The following is a 19,542-nucleotide window of genomic DNA, read 5'->3' on the forward strand; positions in this document are numbered from 1 at the left end:
CTAGTCTTATTTATTAATTCAATAGTTCTTTTACTTTCGATTTTATTAATTTCTCCCTTGGTTTTTAGTATTTCTAATTTAGTTTTCATCTGGGGATTTTTAATTTGCTTGCTTTCTAATTTTTTGAGTTGCATGCCCAATTCATTGATCTCTGCCCTCCTTAATTTGTTAATATATGCACTCAAGGATATAAATTTCCCCCTGAGTACTGCCTTGGCCACATCCCACAGAGTTTGGTAGGATGTCTCATCATTGTCATTTTCTTCAATGAAATTATTGATTGTTTCTATGATTCCTTCTTTGACAAATTGGTTTTGGAGAATCATATTATTTAATTTCCAATTAGTTTTTGATTTTCCTGTCCAGGTGCCCTTACTAATTATTACTTTTATTGCATTATGATCTGAGAAGGTTACATTTATTATTTCTGCTCTTTTGCATTTGTTTGCAATGATTCTATGCCCTATAACATGGTCAATCTTTGTGAATGTGCCATATGCAGCTGAAAAGAAGGTGTATTCCTTTTTGTCCCTATTTATTTTTCTCCATATATCAATTAAATCTAATTTTCCTAGGATTTCATTCACCTCTCTTACATCTTTCTTATTTATTTTTCGGTTTGATTTATCTAGATCTGAAAGAGGAATATTTAGATCTCCCACTAGTATGGTTTTACTATCTATTTCCTTCTTGAGCTCTGCCAGTTTCTCCTTTATGAATTTGGGTGCTATGCCACTTGGTGCATACATATTGAGCAGTGTTGTTTCCTCATTGTTTATACTGCCTTTAATCAGGATGTAATGACCTTCCCTGTCTTTTTTAATCATATCTATTTTTACTTTGGCTTTGTCAGAGATCATAATAGGCACTCCTGCCTTTCTCATTTGACGCCCAAAAGATTTTGCTCAAACCTTGAACCTTAAACTTGTGTGTGTCCACCCACCTCATATGTGTTTCTTGTAGACAACATATGGTGGGATTTTGGTTTCTAATCCACTCTGCTATTTGCTTCTGTTTTATGAGTGAGTTCATCCCATTCACATTCAGAGTTATAATTATCAGTTGTGCATTCGCTGACATTTTTGTATGCTCCCCTAGTCCTACCCCTTCTTCTTACACTATTTCCTTTTAAACCAGTAGTTTGCTTTAAGTTGGTATCCTTTATTCCCTCCCTTGATTAACTTCCCTTTCTACCCCCTCCCTTATTATTCCCCTCTTTTCATTTTTAAAGGCCTAATGAATTCCCTCTCCCTTCTTCTCCCCTCCCTTTTTTGACCTCCCCACTTGGTTTATCCCTTCTGACTTTCTCAGTAGGGTTAGATAGAGTTTTATATCCCAATGGATAATATAGCTACTCTTTCCTCTCCGGGTTGATTACACTGAGAGTAAGGTTTAAATATTATCTCTTAATGCTCTCTTCCTCTCCTTCTTATAATAGTATTTGTCCCCTCCCCTTCCCATGCCCTCTTTGTGTGTAAGAGAATATCTTATTTTTCTTATTCACTCAAGTTTCTCTTGGTGTCCCCTAATATTCTCCCTTCTCTTTCCCATCCCCCATATCATCTTAGACCATTTAGTATTCCACCCTCTCCCTATGAATTATTCTTCTGATTACTATAATAGTGAATAGAGTTCACTACAGAGAATTATACATAGCATTTCTCCACATAGGAATACAGATAATTAGATCTTATTGAAGCCATTAAAGAGGCAAATTTAAAAATTATGAGTTTTCTTTCTTTCCCCTCTGTTTCTTTTTTCTTTTTTTTAATTTTAACATTTCTTAATATTCATTTTTAACATGGTTACATGATTCATGCTCCCACTTTCCCCTTCACCCTCCGCACTCCCCCCACCCATGGCCGATGCACATTTCCACTGATTTTAACATGTGTCATTGATCAAGACCTATTTCCAAACTGTTGTTAGTTGCATTGGTGTGGTAGCACCTCTGTTTCTTATTTACCTTTTCATGTTTCTCTTGATTTTTGTGGTTGGATATCAAACTTTCCATTTAGTCCTAGTCTTTTCTGTGCAAATACTTGGAAATCTTCAATTTTGTTGAATGCCCATACTTTCCCCTGGAAGTATATAGTCAGTTTTGATGGGTAGTTGATCCGTGGTTGAAGGCCCAGTTCTCTTGCCTTTCTGAATATCATATTCCAAGCCTTGCGGTCTTTTAGTATAGAGGCTGCCAGATCCTGTGTGATCCTGATTGGTGCTCCTTGATATTTGAATTTTCTCTTTCTGGCTTCTTGTCAGATTTTTTTTCTTTTACTTGGAAACTCTTGAATTTGGCTATTATATTCCTGGGGGTTGTCTTTTCTGGGTCTAGAGTAGAGGGTGATCTATGGATCGTTTCAATGTCTATATTGCCCTCTTGTTGCAGGGCAATTTTGCTGAACAATTTCCTTTAGTATGGAGTCCATATTTCTATTTCTGCTTTTTCAGGAAGACCAATGATTCTCAAATTGTCTCTTCTAGCCCTGTTTTCTTGATCTGTCAATTTCTCATTGAGATATTTCATGTTTCCTTCTATTTTATCAGTCTTTTGACTTTATTTTATGTGTTCTTGCTGTCGTGAGAGATCATTAGCTTCTAATTGCTCAATTCTAGCCTTTAGGGATTGGTTTTCAGTTATAATCTTTTGATTTTCCCTTTCAATCTGGTCATTTCTGGTCTTCAGTTGACTTGCCTCACTTTCCAATTGTGAAATTCTGCCTTTTAAACTATTATTTTCTTGCCAGATCTCTTCCATCTTTCTCATCATCTCGGATTTGAACTCTTCAATAGCTTGTGACCGGTTTTCATTATTTTGGGAAGGTTTGGATATGATTACTTGTTTGTTCTCCTCTGCTATTTGCCCTGCTGTCTGGACTTTCTCTGTGTAAAAGTTGTGCAGTGTTACAGATTTCTTCTTGATTATCTTTCTCTTTTGGGGTTCTTGAGAATGGCTTGCCATTGTTAGCCCTGAGCCCTCTCAGATTTTTCCTCACACCCAGAGTCTGTTTGCGCTCTCTAGGCTCCTGAAGTCTCAGATCTCATTGTTCTCATGGTCAAGCCTCCTGGTGGCCCCCTTGTTTGTTCCTCTGTCTGAAGCTCCTTTAATAGTTTCAGGGAGCTGTTTCCACAGTTGTGCACCCCTCTGTACTGGGTCCTCACTCAGGATCTGTGGACTCAAGAGCCTGGGCTTGTACCTGCACTCAGGGTCTGCATTCAAAGTCCGCCCGCGTTCTTTAGCCTCTTGGGGTCTTACGTATTGCTGCTCTCAGGATCAGGCCCTGGTGACTCCAGGTAGCTGCCAAGGATTTATGGGTGCCCCAAGCTTGCTCTAGCTCTTGTGTGCTGGCTTTGGCACTGTAGGTGGTGTGGGGTGGGGGAGGGGGTTGCTCATCTTGCATTTTAGTTAGAGCTATTTCACCCCCTTATAGCATGGAAATGCCCCAATTCCATGTACCTTCAATGCTGTGCCCTGTTCTGGAGTCCCTTCGTTCCTTGTTTTTATGTCTTCTTGAGGAGTCCTATATGTTTCAGTTAGGAGTGGTTAAGCAGCTGCTTTTTACTCAGCCGCCATCTTAACCAGGAAGTCTGAAGGTAATAATCTCAAGTTTAACTCTTGATGCTACTTAACTCCCTCATATCCCTTCAGTTGCCAGGTCTTGTTGATTCTCCCTCCATGAAAGTGTCTCCTTGTCTACCTTTACACGAACACCACGCTAAGTAAAGCTCTCATTACCTTTCCCCTGAATTACTCAAAACTCTCCTTATTGATCCCCTTGCTTCAAGTCTCTTTCTCCACCAGTCCATCCTCCAGATTCCAAAGTGATTATATATATATATATATATATATATATGATATCAACATCTGAGTTGCGGTCTTAGACCAGAACCATTCTTTCTGGAAAAGGTGGATAAATCAAACCCTTTGCAAACATTTAGGTCCCAGGGGCCTGACTTACAATATCTAACCACCTGAACCAGCTGCTTTCTATTAGCCATGCCACCCTCCAAAGCCATGCACCCTATTGCTCCCAGTCAGGAGACAGTAAACCAAATCTATATCCCTAAAAGCACAAGTCTTACTGTGTTACCCCCTCCCCACCCTGCTCAAAAAGTTCAATAGATTCTTGTTGCACCCATGATAACACCAAAATGTTTAGCATTTAAAGCTCATCAGAGTATGTGTCCAACCTACCTTTTCAGCCTTTTTTGCTAATTGTTCTCTTCCATGAACTCTATATTCCTGCCCAACTGGCCACCTCCTTGTTCTCCATCCATGATATTCCATCTCCTCTCTGTGACTTTACACGAACTATATCCAATGCCTGGAATGTTTGGTTCCTTCTCTTAGAATCTACACTTTTCTTTAAATCCTTATCTTTTGTCAGTATCAATTCTAAAACAGAAGTGAAGCAAGGATGAAGCAATTGAGACTAAGTGACTTGCCTAGGGTCACACAGCTAGGAAGTAGCTAGGACAGAGTTCAACCCAGGCCCTCTTGACTTCACACCTGGTTCTTTGCCCACTGTGCCAGCTAGCTGCCCCAGAATCTATATTTTTCTTCAAAACTTAGCTTAAGTGGCACATCTTACTTGAGAGCTTTCCTAATCCCCTATGCAAGTTCCTTATGCCTGCCCCCAAATTACTGTGTGTTTACTTTGAATATAAAGGCTGTCCCCAAACTCAGTGTAGTTTAGCATAGTGTCTGACACGTAGCCATTTAATAAACATTTACTGATTGAGTAGTCCCAGAGTATGTTCTCAGTTCTGTTTTCCCTCATCAGCAAAGTTAGTTTGGTTCTAATACCAGATGCTGAACCTTTAACAAATCACTTAACTTGTCTAAGCCTCAGTTTCCTTGACAATAAGATGAAGGATTGTGGATTATTAGATGAACTCGAATTTCCCAGCTCCAGAATTCTGGGATCTGTAAATGCTGACTGAAGATACATCCCAAAACTCACTCCATCATTTAGTGCTGGAAGAACCTGTAGAGATTCCTTCATCTGGCCCTCTCATTTTATAGATAAAGATACCCAGAGAAGTCAGATGATGTACCCACAGTGACTCAGGCCCACTTGGATCCCTGGGCTTAAAGTCATTGCTCTTTCTACTGGATAAAACTGCCTTTCCTTCCCTTTTTATCTTATATTAGTTAACATCCTTTTACATTTATTTTGTACTATCTAGGGACCTGATTTGCACTTTTTTCAAAATGTTTTATACTTTTAAATCAGTTCTTAAGATTCCCTAAAATCCCCAGAAAACTTTAATAATGAGTAAATCATTGGAGGTGGGAGTAGTGGATCAGGGTGAAAGGCGGAGAATGAATGGGGAGGGAGAAGTTATTGCATCTGCCAAGAATGACTTTTTTAAAATGGGATGTCTTTGTTTAGCCCCATTCTGAATTGGAAAATCCCTCCATTTTCTTTTACTAAGGTATTAGGAATCCCTGAGCCTTGTTATAGAATAAGAGTGTCTGCTTGGAGTACAGAGTAATGTTTTTTAGAGTCATTTACCACTGGGTTTCAGAGGGGGCACTTGCTAATTGACTGAATGGCCCTGGAAGGCATCTGGTACACAATTCAAGCACTCACAATCCTTTCCTCTCATCATGGAAGCAACAACAACAACAAAATTGTATGAATTATTTACAGTGCACTGAGTTATTTCCTTTCATGAGCTCCAACTTTGTTTTTTGTCCATGCAAACTGAGATTGTGTTTATCCATGAATAGCTTTCCCTGGGGCATGAAAAATATGACTCTTTAATTATGAATGAGGTTTTTGTTTGAGGCCTGTGTTAACTAAAACATGCAAAATAAATTGTGTTTTTCATTAGATCCCTTTCAGCTCCCCACAAAAGCCGAACCACCAAAGGAACGAGTTGTCCAACCAGTGCCCACACGAAAGCCTACAGTGATCCGGATCCCAGCCAAACCAGGGAAATGTAAGCTCTCCACCATCTTCTTTTGCTTGCTCTTCCTCTTTTTGCATTCTTTTGAAGGGAATTTAGATCAAGGAGCTAGGCTGTCACAGTCATATATTACTTGTCAATTATTTTACCCAGAATTAAAATATAAAGCAATTTCTCCCTCATCCCACCCCCCTTTTTTTTAAAGTAGGAAGTAGCTCTTGAAATTAGAGAGGACTCATGCCTAAAGTAGGGGTTGGACTAGATGACTTCTGAGAGGGTACAGTGGCTTCAGTTTCTTCATCTATAAATTAAGGGGGTTGCATAGATGATCCCTAAGAACCCTTCCACCTCTTACTTTCAATTCTATTCTTTTTTTTCCCCATAGCTTTATTTTTCTTCAAAAAGCTGTCATGTGTCAAGATAAAGGCACAATGGGTACATGATTAAAACATAAAGGGCAATACCATAAACAAATTAGGGGAGCATGGAATAGTTTGCCTGTACATCTATGGATAAGGAAATAATTTGTAACCAAAAAAAGAGAGAGCATTATGGAAAGTAAAATGGATAATTCTGATTACATTAAATTTCAAAGTTTTTGCACAAATAAAACCAATATAGCCAAGATTAGAAGGAAAGCAGAAAACTGAAGGGGGAAATTTTATAGTAAATAACTGACAAAGGCCTCATTTCACAAATATTTAGAGAATAGTCAAATTTATAAGAATACAAGCCATTCCCCAGTTGATAAATGGTTAAGGGAAATAAGTAAGCAGTTTTCAGATAAAGAAATCAAAACTATCTGCAGTCATATGGGGAAAATGCTCTGAATCACTCTTGGTTTAAAAAATGCAAATTAAAACAACTCTCAGGTACTACCTCACACCTATCAGCTTGGTTAATACAACAGAAAAATAAAATGCCCTCACCACTAGTTCTATATGTCAAAGAGATTTTTTTTTTAAAGAAAAGGACCTATGTGTACAAAAATTTACAGAACTCTTTTCTGTGATGGCAAAGATTTAGAAATGAGGAGACGGCTATCAATTGGAGAATGGCTGAATAAGTTTGGGTATGTGTTTGTGATGTAATACTATGGTGCTATAAGAAATGACCTGGAAAGACTTACTTGAACCAGAACCAGAAGAATATTGTACACAGTAACAGCAACTGTGAATGGCTTAGCTATTCTCAACAATACAATGATTCAAGACAATTCCAAAGTATTCATGATAAAAAATGCTTTCCATCTCTAGTTTAAAGTTTGGGTGTAGTGAGGTGGCCCAGTGGATAGAGCACCAGGCCTGGAGGATCTGGGTTCAAATCTAGTCTCAGTTGCTTCCTAGTTGTATGGCCTTAGGCAAGCCTCTTACTGCCAATTGCCTAGCCCTTGTTGCTCTTCTGTCTTAGAATTAATACTAAGACAGAAGGTATGACTTTTTAAAAATTATTAAACTTATGTTATGTGAGTTCATCAATGTAAGGAAATCCCAATGTGGAAATTCCTTTCTTTGGGTAGGCAACCTGACTGTAATTTACAGCTTTAGCTGTCTTAGGCCGAGAGATTAAATAATTAATCTTATAGCTATCATGCACTTGAGGCAAGTATCCACCCCAGGTCTTTCTGTCTCCAGAGCCAGCCTTCTCACCACTCTTCTGCCTACCTTTATGCAACACTAACCAAGTGAACTCAAAAATATTCAATTTGTTCCTCCTCCCTTTTCCTCGTCATTTGACCATTTTGTTTCTTGATAAATCCAACCTACACTATAGCATTTGGAAAGGAAAGACTTCAAAGAAAAGTAATCTTCTTGCTGTCACTTTTCTAAGGTCTATGATAAAGAGCTCAGTAAAAGGGAAAACTACTGAAGTTAATGAATGCAAAAGTTCATTAACCAAGATCTGGATGTAGATACCATAAGGAACAATAGAATTAAGAACTCTAAAATACATTGATATGAAAGCCTGCATTTTAATGGAGCTTATAGCAGTTCTTTCCTTTTTTGTCCTTGGGCTTGTTTTTTGTTGTTGTTGTTGTTTTTTGTTATCATAAATAATAAATCTTCTATGAGCTCTGATAAGTTTTAATAACATTAGTGAAAAAGAGTGGTTTTGACATAGACCCCCATCTTAATCAAACAACATACCTGTTTTTAAAATATCTAAACAACCATGTCTATATCATGTTGTCCCTTTATCAGATGTGAACTTCTCTTAAACGAGTCAATCAAGAAAAGGTAGATTGTCCCCATATTGTGAGAGAAAGTTTAGCAGTTGTTCAGTCAAGTATTTGACTAGCCCAAAGATGAAGGACTCTTTTCAGGCCTCAAGATTCACTTTGGTAGAAAGATGAGTTTCTCTCTCACTTTTCCAATGTCCATTGAGAGAAGGGACCAGTAGGAGTCAAGGCATTTAGCTAATGATCACATGAGAAAAGAGAGGTTATGCCCCAAAGTAACTGAGAGGGACTCCAAGGACAAACACAAGACAAATGCCAAAGGGTAACCAGCTGAGGAATGAAGCCACTCCAATGACCATAATCCTTTGGCTCAGAAAAGAATTCTGGCTGTGGACTTAAGAAAGAGCTTCCACTAACTAGGAATTGAAGGTTTATCTTTTGGCTGCACATGTTCTCTATGTGTTTACCTCACTGAATTATACTTTCAGTGCATTCTTCCATGGACTCGGTGTACATACTGTGGGAGACAGTGCCCTAAGTGGCAAAGGGGAAATGTTTCATATCAACTCTTCTTACCATGCCACCTTAGTAAATAACCTTTCCTAAATGTTAATTAAAGTCTAGCAAACTGAAATTAATGGGAAGCCCAATGGTAGAAGCTTAAGTAAGAGAACTAGAAACCTAACCTTTCAAGGTTATCTCTAGAAACTAGAAACCACCCTGTTAGTGATCAAATTTCTCAATATGAGTGGGAGTTAGGGAAGTATTTCAAGAAATAAAAGAATTCCAGAATTTCCTATTTGTTAAAGAGAAGTGAGGGAATCCAGGAAAGGCTAGGATTATGCCCATGTTAGGATGATAGTAAAGTATGTAAGTCCTGGAGGTATACCTTAGATATTCTTGAAATACTAATGACCCCAGCCCATCGCCATCATCTCCAGTCTCTGCTTAAAGCATAAGCACTTCCACCTCTTTTCTCTAGGATCTTATTAGCCAGTCTGTACCTTCTATCCCCATCTTGGGTCCCTAGTACCTTCGTGTACCTTTTAAGCCCTCCTGAATTACTTCTCACCTACTTAGAGGTTTGGCTTACTTAATGCTCTCCTGAATAGAATGTCCCCTTCCTCTCCCCAGTGTTAAAGTTGGCAGGGCTTCTTCTTACCACCACCCCCATCACCCCTTTAACTTGGTTTTTTTTTTTTTTTTGTTTGTTTTGTTTTTTTAAACCCTTGTACTTCAGTGTATTGTCTCATAGGTGGAAGATTGGTAAGGGTGGGCAATGGGGGTCAAGTGACTTGCCCAGGGTCACACAGCTGGGAAATGGCTGAGGCCGGGTTTGAACCTAGGACCTCCTGTCTCTAGGCCTGGCTCTCACTCCACTGAGCTACCCAGCTGCCCCCTAACTTGGTTGTTTTGACTAGAAGAGCACTAATCAAAATGAAGGTGTGGATTATAGTCTGTTCTATTAGAAGGAGAGGGACCAAGAGAAGAGAAAGATTTAGGGAATGAGCTAGAAAAATGTCCAGGAAGCCAAATATTTGAAACCTCTCTTTGTATATTTGGAGCTCTTAGTCTATGGGAAGGTACCAAGCATACCTATAACCTAGAAGACTCCCAGAGGGAGGACATAATTTTCCTGGCCACCTTCCTAAGGGCTGTTTGACTTGAAGAGACATAGAGAAGCACTCTATGCCAGGGAAGAGTTCTAAGGCTTCCAAACTTAGCTATGCCCTTCCCAAACCCTAGAAAATTACTGGAGTCTGACTGTCTAAGGCTCCACTGTAGCAGCCAATCTGCTAAGAACAGCAGTGCAATGAATTCTTCTACCTCCTTAGATCTCCACTAAATGTACATGCCTTCCTGTTACACCTCTAGAGATGGCACAGAACAACCAGTGCCTTAGCGCTCTCCTTTGTGTTAATGCTGAAGCACTGATTTGTCTCCCAGGTTAGCCACTTCCTCTAGCCTTGGTACTGATATTTATAGATCGTAGATAGTGGTACATATAGCCCAGAGGAGCCACTGGTAACATCTGCATGTATTTCTTTGCTGTGGTGAATTTGAGGTTTTATTTGTTTGACCTTGATACTCTAGATATTCGTAGACAAGACATTTATTTGATGAAATACAATATGACTCTAAACCCTAGGTTACCCAAATAGCAATGGGGAGGTGCATGGTGGCCATGAACAGACTGCAGGTCTTTGTGGATCAAGAATTAGACAAAACAATATAAAGGATGTTGCAGAAACAGAAAATTAGATGGACTAGTCGTGTGATAAGAAGGATCACTAATAGATGGAGAATGATATGTTTCTATCTGTGCAATGACAAAACATCTGGAGTAAGCCTCTAAATAAGTTGGAAGGTCCTTCTAGGGAGGATTTATGGGAAGATGTTGCACAGGAATATACAGGCATGGATGGGTTACAATCTACTTCCTTGAAGAGTATACCCAAAATAATGAGGTCACAGATCTATTGAAATATCAAAGTAGGGAAATATCCATAGTTTGTGTTAGCCTATGGATCTTAAATAAAATTACTTTTGAATTCTGAATTTTCTGTCATGTAAAGGGTCCTGAAACATTTCAAAGAATGGTCTGAGGAAAGACTAATAAAAATAATAATTACAACAATAATGGCAAGAGCAACAACAGTAATGAAAAGCATTAGAGCACTCATTTCCACATGCACTGAATCTTCTCAAAGAATGTTCTGAGGACTTTGATCCATCAATACCACTACTAGGTCTGTATCCCAAAGGGATTTTTAACAAGGGAAAAGGACCCGTTTGCACAAAAATAGTGATAGCAGCTCTTTTTATAGTGGCAAAGAGTTGGAAACTGAGAGGATATCAATGAACTGGGGAATGTCTGAACAGGTTGTGATATATGATTGTGATGGAATGCTATTATGCTAGAAGAAATAAAGGGAAGGATGATTTCAGAAAAACCTAGAAAGACCTACATAAACTGATGCAAAGGGAGTTGGGCAGAGCCAGCAGAACATTGTACACAGTAGCACCAATATTACATGATGAACATTTATGAATGACTTGGCTATACTTAGCAATATAGTGATCTAGGACAGTCCTCAAGGCCTCATGATGAAGGACACCATCCACCTCCAGAGAGAGAACTGCTAGAATCTCAGTGTTAATTGAGGCATACTATATTTACTTTATTTCTTCACTGTTCCTTTGTTTGTTGGAGTTCTCTTTCACAAAATAACCAATATGGGAGGGTATTTTACACTATTATATATGTTAAAGCTATTTCAGATTACCTGCCCTCTCAGGGAGTTAGAAGGAGAGGGAAGGTAAGAATTTGACTCAAACTTTTTTTTAATGGTTAAAAAAAATTTTGTAATTGAGGAAAAAACAAAACGCTATTTTTGAAAGTACTACTATAAAGGCTGCTCTTTTTATGGTGGCAAAGAACTGGAAACTAAAGGCATGTCCCTTAATAGGGGAATGACTGAACAAACAGTGGTATATGATAGTGATGAAATACTATTGTGCTAGAAGGAATAATGGTCAGGAGGGTTTCAGAAAGAGCCAGAAAGATCTATGTGAACTGATACAGAGTGAAATAAGCAGAACCAGGAGATCATTATTCACAGTAACAGCAATATTGTGGAATGACTAAATTATTAGACTTTGCTACTACTAACAGCAATGCAGTGATCCAAGACAATTCTGAGGGACTTAGGACAAAGAATGCTCTCCACCTCCAATGAAAGAACTGTTGGAGTAGAAATGCAGATGAAAATATATGATTTGTCACTTGTCTATTTGGGTATATGTTTTGGGGTTTAAGTTTTATGGGACTGTTCACTTATGACACTGAATAATATGGAGATAAAAATAAAATGCCAAAAAAAGGGAAAAAGTATTGCTATAAATATTTTTGCCTGTATGCGTGCTCTTTTTCTATCTATAAGATAAATTTAATCTATAATTAAGGACTGATAATCATAATAACAACTACAATAACACAAAACATCATGGCCTTGTACATTCTGTGATGCAGATTAGAAGAGAACAGGACCTAAAAACCTCCCAATACCTAGCACTTCTTATTGCTGTGGTTATAGAGCCCATCTCCTAGTCTCTGGTGAAGATGGAATGAAGTTCTCAAGTTGCACAAGTGAACGGAGCTTGGCAGGGCCAAGGAAAAAAAAGGAAAACCTTTATGATGCTTTCAGGCCAGTGATGGGAACAGGCACAATTATCTGTAAGACAGAAACAAACCTTGCCAGCAAGCTGTCACCTCTGAACTGCTATATTGTTACTCTCTGGCTTTTTTTCCCCCTTGCAACAATGCTACTGTCTAAATGTCTATTATCCTCTCTATTTAAGGAGCATGGTATAGTAGAGAGATTTAGAGTTGCAAGACGTGGGTTCAAATCTCAGCTCATTTACTAGTTAATACCTGGGTGACCTTGGGCAAGTGATTTTGCTTTGCCCTTACTTCTTCATCTATTAAACTAGATAAGCCTTCTGTTTCTAAATCTATCATCCTGCAATCCCAAGGTGAAGAATAATTTAGTATTGTCATAAGGATCATTATAATGATAGGGAATGGCTAATCGATGTCCCGCATTGTCTTCTTGAATGTTAATTGTGGTAGACAACAGGTCAAGCTGGTCTATTGTTACTATGACTTAACTTACTGAGCAGTGACCCTTCTCAGCTGAGGAAGCCCCTGGCCTTCTCTGAAGCATTGTCTTCATAGTCTCAGACCCTGTTATTATCTTCTTTGGGGAAAGTAGGAGAGGAAGTGCTTTCCTGTTTATGAGTCAAACAGGAAGCATCAAATTGTCCATATGTTTTAGATTTTTTTTAATATGAAGTGGATGCAAGGAATAATCCCTTGAAGAAAAGGGAAATTGTCTTCAGAAACCTCCTCCAATTCTTATTTCTGTATCCTCCAATTATTTTCATCAGCATATGGTGGTAACCCTGGGTTCTGGAATGGGTCTACCAAGGGATCATGAGCTCTGACAAGTCCTACTCAGCTGGGAGGGTTTCGAATATGAACCTGGTTGCCCACTGTGTGGCTCATTCAAAATCTAGCCTGTCTCCATTTGGAAACCCTGGCCAAGTTGACAGCAACGTAATGAAGAATTATGGGATCATATACTTAGAGATGAACCTTAGAAGCCAACTGATCCCACCCACTAATTTTATATATGGGAAATTGAAGCCCATAATGTCAAAGAAACTTGCCCAATGTCCTGAGTGGAAGAGGTGGGATTTGAAGTCCAGTCCTGGGGCTCCAGATCCCCTACTTTTCCCACTGTACCATATCTGACTGTGTCTTGCAAAGTCATGAAGGGGTTGCAACTTGCTTTATAAAATTGGATGTTGACATGCCTATTCTTTAGTATGATGATGTGGAAAATTAGGCATGAAAACCTCAAGGTATTATATTAGAGAATAAATGTCCATGTTGGAGGAGGGTATCTATTCAGTCTAATGTTCTTGAATTTTAATTTTTGTAGTTACTTTTGATATTTTTATTGGTTTAATATCTATGAACATGTTACCTCCCAACCCCATCCTTATTACAATGTAAGTTTCTTGAGGGAAAGGACTATCTAGTTTTTATCTTTGTATCATCAGGACTGAGCACAGTGTTCTGTGAGTAGCAGTTTGTTTAATATATAATTATTGAATTGAATGTAACATGCTTTTTCCCTCTGGCCCGCCTACACCTAGACTTTGTGTATCTTCTTAGGATAGCCATTTTCTCAGGCAAAATACCTGTAACAGTATTTAGATCCTTTTTGAATCTCATAAAGATGTAGAATCATTTTGATGAAATAAATACTGATGTTTTCCTAGTGTTGCAAGATGACCCACAGACCCCACCACCTCTACCTGCTGAAAAGCCTATTGGAAATACTTCTGGTGCAACTCCTGGAAAACTCAGTAACGCTGAAAGAATCAGATGTTTGGTAAGTGATCTTTGATTATCTTAATTCAAATGCTGAGGTATGACATAATTCTGAATACTTAGTTTATTATTATAGTTATACCTCGAGTATCTTAACACTAGCAGAAACAACACTATCTTCAGGATATCAGAAGGATGAAGTGTCTGAAGGATACATATAGCAGAAGCCAAATCCTATTACATTAATACAATTACAATGAAAATTTCTATTTTTTAAATAATTTTTATTGAGGTCATATTTATATGCCCCAAATTTCCCACAGTATCCTGTACCTGCTTGCCTTCCAGGGCTTTGATCCATATAATAAATCACATTTTAAAGGAAAGCAAAAAGAAATGTGCAAAATTAATACATTTCCCCCCTGAAAAAAAGTCTGAAATGATATGCAATATCCCATACCCATGGCCTTTCCACTTCCACAAAGTGGTAGGATAGAAGTATCTTCTTATATATCTTCTTTGGAGTCATGCTTGTTCTATTTTTTCCCTTATTCAGAAAAAGAACAAGATGTACAGCATAACAAGATATCATGTCTAACAAAGGAATCTGACTTGCTCATTGAAGTCCATTATATTAAGGTTTAACCAGTACAGACTTAATGAAATTGACTTTCCAATACTTCTGCTGACATAACAATCTAAGAGACATTTGACATTTAAGCTCTCTAATTCATTGTCTTGAAATGTTCGGGGAATGAATATGGTTCCCCTGGGGTGGGAGAGAGGGGTCTTTTCTTTTTTCCTTTCTTTTTTTTTTTTAAACCCCTACCTTCTATCTTAGAGTCAATTCTGTGTATTGGTTCCAAGGCAGAAGAATGGCAAGACCTAGGCAATGGGGGTTAAGTGACTTGGCCAGGGTCACACAGCTAGGAAATGTTTGAGGCCAGATTTGAACTTAAGGCCTCCCATCTCTGGAGCTGGCTCTCAAACCACTGAGCCACCCAGCTTCCCCCTCACATGGTGATTTTCTTACTCACACAGAAAACAAGATACTTACATATAGGTGTTATTATTAACCCCCAATTGTGGATATGGTCAGTGAGGCTTAGAGGGCTAAGTGACTTGCCTGTAGGCCAATAACTAGTAAATTCCAGAGGTGGGATTTAAACATAGATCATTCCAACTCCAAGCATATTTAGTATTTTTTCCCTTATCCCTTGATTAGTCCAAACCCACCCATCTGAGGTGGTTACTGATTCATTGCATTGGTGCTAACTAATCTGAATTAGTTAAGAAGAACCTGTTTCCAGATTATACAGATTCTAAAAACCTCAGGTTTTAGAAAAGGAATGAGAGCTTCGACACATGCCTGCCTAGGCCATTGCTATTCTTCCAGTGGCCAAATATTTAAATGAGATTTTCAAATCTCACAGCAGTATTTATCAGAGGGCAGAATTGGCCAGAAGAGTGTTCACAAGGCATGGATTATTTCTGGGACATCAAAGAGTTTATGAGCTGCTGGTTTGCCTCACTACATTAACTGAGACCATTAGAGAAGCCGAGTTTTAAAGACAGGCTTAATTCACTTTTTAAAAGGGAAATTTTAAAAATTGAAACATGCTTACATGATTAAAGCTAATGGGAATTCACTATTTGATATTTAAAAGAAAGATGTAAGTATTCAATAGGATCTTCAAAACACAAAAGTAAATTTTGCCTTGTCTATAAGTTGATAAAAGGGAAGTCATCCAAGAGCGTGTACCACAGTTTCTGAAACAGTATTTAAATACTGCTGGACTTCTATTGGGATCAGCATTGCTTTTCCTTATAGTGGCTTGAATTTTATCTTCTTGAAGTTGCATTGATTGCTCTCTTCCCTGAGTGTCTCTGATGGGACTATAGGTGATGGTGGACCCAAAAAAGTGAACAGGAAATGGGAAATGAAATAGAGTTCGGTAAATCCATGAAAAAAGAAGAATGTGTTCTTGACATATTGGTTTTTTTCAGACGTTTCTCTATGTTATAACATGGAAGTAGTTGCAAAATCTAAAGGGAGACTCATCTATTTGTCTTCGGTCTTTCAATTAGACCATTTCTTTTTTTTTTTCTTTTTTACCCTTCCTTTCTCTCAGGATCAGTATGAAGTATTGGTTCCGAGACAGAAGTGAGGAAATAACTAGCCAACAGGGGTTAACTGACTTGCCCAGGGTCACCAGCCAGGTCATGGCTGAGGCCAGATTTGAACCCATGTGTTCTTGACTCCAGGCCTGACTCTCTAAATACAGAGTTGCCTAGCTGCTCTAGGTCTACATTTCCAAGAAAGTGAATTCCATAGTGTGGTAAACATGGCAAAAAACTGCAGAGGGCTAGCTCTGAGATTCTACAAGAGTCCATTCAATGAAAGACTTGAAAATATTAAAGTTTGGTAATTTAATACAATTTATATTCCTTGGTCTAACAATCTCTATTTTTTTTCCTCTGGAGAAGCTTTCTTGTTTAATTCTACATTTCTAGTTTCTACTTCAATTTGCTAAAAAAATATACAACTGTCTTTTTTGTCTTCCATACCTGCTACATCTTTCTCTTTGTATAGGAAATCTATCTTTCCTTCTGTTACCTCTTCCCACACACACTTTTCCTGTCTGTACCACCATCCACCTTTTGCCTTATCAAGGAAGCTTTTCTTCCACCCTCCTTGCCCTTTTAATTCTATTTCCCACTAAAGTGCCTTCTTTCATTCCTTATCTTCTCCCGGAATACAATCCACCTACTCATCTCCTTCTTGGTTTTGGGTCTAAGAAGTCTACTTAGGCACAGCCTCTTAAGTTATGTGGGAACTAAAATGAACATTTTTGATATTCAAACATGACCCATTAGTATTTCTTTGTAGATCCACAGGGTTCATAATTATGTGGTGTGTTTTGAGGTCTAAAGATATCCTGGTCTCTACCTTAAAGAATTTTCAAACTGGTTTTTAAACATTATGAGCCAGTATAGAACTGAGCCACAGATTATTCAGCAAGAATTTAGTAAAGTCAGAAATTATGCTAAGGCTTGGGGATATAAAGAAAAAAGAGAAATACTGGGGCAGCTGGATGCTCAGTGGATTGAGAGCCAGGCTTGGAATTGAGAGGACTTGGGCTCAAATCTGGCCTCAGACACTTCCTAGCTGTGTGACCTTGGGTAAGTCATTAATCCTATTTGTCTAGTCCTGGCCCTTCAGCTTTAGAATTTTACTAAGGGAGTCGCTGGGTGGCTCAGTGGATTGAGAGCCAAGACCTAAGGTCCTAGGTTCAAATCTAGCCTTAGATACTCCTAGCTGTGTGTCCCTGGGCAAGTCACTTAACCCCCATTGCTGCTCTTCTTGCTTAGAACCAATATTGGTTCTAAGCAAGAAGGCAGGGTTAAAAAAGAAAAAGAATTGTTACTAAGACAGAAAGTAAAGTTTTTGGTATGTTTTTTTTTTTTAAAGTGAAATACTGCACTTACAGGGCACTTACTTATCAGGGCACTTACATTCTAACAAGGGAGACAAACTGTACATAGGGATATATAAACAGAATGTATGGAAAATGAATTCTAAGTAGTTTGGAGAGGAAAGAGCCAGGAGGATTAGGAAAGACTTCAGTGATTCATGAGAGTTCCCACAATGACCATGCTATACTCTGGACATCTTCCCACTGTGCCAATAGCTCTCTTTCCCTTCCAGTCCCATCTTCCTTTCCCCAGAATTCAAACTCTTGCTCTGAGAACAGTATCCAAATCAATACTACAATTCCTGGAAATCCACTCAGCATCCTGTGACTTCCCAGATCAGAATACTCTTACCTGACCATCATTCTCCTATATGTCTTTAAAATGAGAGCTGTTTGAGGGCAGAAACTGTGTTGACTTCTGTATGGCCCAGTCCCAATGAGTGTAAATAATGAATTGCCTTAGAAGTCACATTATTTAAATTCACACTGTATATTTCTATTGGGTTAGAACCGGTGACCCACTTCAGAGGGTTCAAATCTGGCCTCAGATACTTCTTAGCTGGGCGACCCTGGACAAGTCACTTAACCCTGATTGCTCAACTCTTGCCACTCCTCTGTCTTAAAATTGACAATAAGACAGAAAGTAAGGGCTTAACAAAATAAATTTAAAAAAAAAAGGAAATCAGAGATTCCAAAAGGTTGAAGTAAGAAGGGAGAGCATTTCTAGGCATGGAGCAAAGCCAATGTAGTACAGATGATTTAAGTGGAAATGAGACAAATGATTAATGATTCTGATTCTTCCTACATTGTTAAAGATGTTAAAACCTCAGCTTTGTATACCTTTATAGATCTACCCTAAAGGTTTTGAGCAAAAATCTTCCATAAGAGATTATGGTTCTAAATTAAGCAATGCCCTAACAGTGATGACATGCCTAAAATGCATTCTCCAATATTTGTAGGATTCTGAGCCCTCACTTCAAACAGGAAGTTCTTCTAAAGGACCTATGCTGCCCCCAAGGTAAGTTTAGGAATCCAATGGCTGCTTCTTTTTAAAATAAACTTATTTTTCATTATAAATATTAAAATTATCAACAAACAAAATAGTTCAGCTTGCAAAGAAGAACCCAAAAAAGGATTATATATAAAACCAGGAACTCCTTTTTGGTATATTTTATTTTTTTAAGTCTATTATATTGAACAAGCTAGTAACAAAATCGTTCCACTTAAGACCTTTTCTGAACATCTTTTTGCTGGCTTCTGGTTTTAATGTCGTATTAATTCTCTTTTTTGCCTTCTCTATAATTACCCACTAACTTAACCCTCTTCTCCCCCAACTGAGTTCTTCCTTAGAGAAATAAGCATAGCCAAGCAAAACAGATCAGTACATTGGCTTTGTCTAAAAAACACAAGTCTCTCTCTGCGCCTCTCCTTCATCACCTCTTTGCCAGGAGGCAGAAGGAGCTGCTTTGTAATCATTCTTTGACTCCCAAGTTGATAAGAGTTCTATAGTCTTTTACACTTGTTTTCCCGTTATATTATTGTATTCCTCAAGCAAATTTTTCTTCTGGTCCTATTCATTTCTTTCCAATCACTTCATCCAGATGTTCCCAAACTTCTATGAATCCTTCATAGTTGTTATTTCTTACAACATAATATTCCATATTCCACAAAAGTTGTTTAGCCATTCCCCAGTGGAGACCCATAGATGGAAACCCAGTTTATTTCCAGTTCTTTGATTCAACAAAAAAAGCATTGCTATATTAGTATTTTTTCCTATATGGGCCCTTTCACTCCATCTTTTTTTTTTTTAAACCCTTACCTTTTTTAAAACAGACACTGACAAAGGCAGCTAGCTAGCTCAGTGGATGGAGAAGCCAGGTCTAGAAATGGGAGGTCCTAGGTTCAAATCTGACCTCAGACTCTTCCTAGCTATGTGACCCTGGGCAAGTCACTTAATTCCCATTGCCTACCCTTACCACTCTTCTGCCTTGGAACCAATACACAGTATTGATTCTAAGATGGAATGTAAAGGTTTAAAAAATTGATGCTGATTATTGGTTTCAAGGCAG

At 38.3% G+C, this 19,542-nt stretch overlaps 1 protein-coding gene across 1 annotated transcript in view; it reads left to right on the forward strand.

The window, feature by feature from the left end:
* The window catches only part of SH3D19 (SH3 domain containing 19), a 95,779-nt gene that overhangs the window by 35,596 nt on the left and 40,641 nt on the right, over window positions 1-19,542 (forward strand). The window contains exons 6-8 of the mRNA XM_044681275.1: window positions 5,842-5,949; window positions 13,946-14,058; window positions 18,433-18,491. Coding sequence (XP_044537210.1) covers window positions 5,842-5,949; window positions 13,946-14,058; window positions 18,433-18,491 — 280 coding nt within the window. The remainder of the gene's footprint in view (window positions 1-5,841; window positions 5,950-13,945; window positions 14,059-18,432; window positions 18,492-19,542) is intronic.

Source organism: Gracilinanus agilis, chromosome 6, assembly GCF_016433145.1.
Source record: "Gracilinanus agilis isolate LMUSP501 chromosome 6, AgileGrace, whole genome shotgun sequence".
Classification (NCBI taxonomy): Eukaryota; Metazoa; Chordata; class Mammalia; order Didelphimorphia; family Didelphidae; genus Gracilinanus; species Gracilinanus agilis.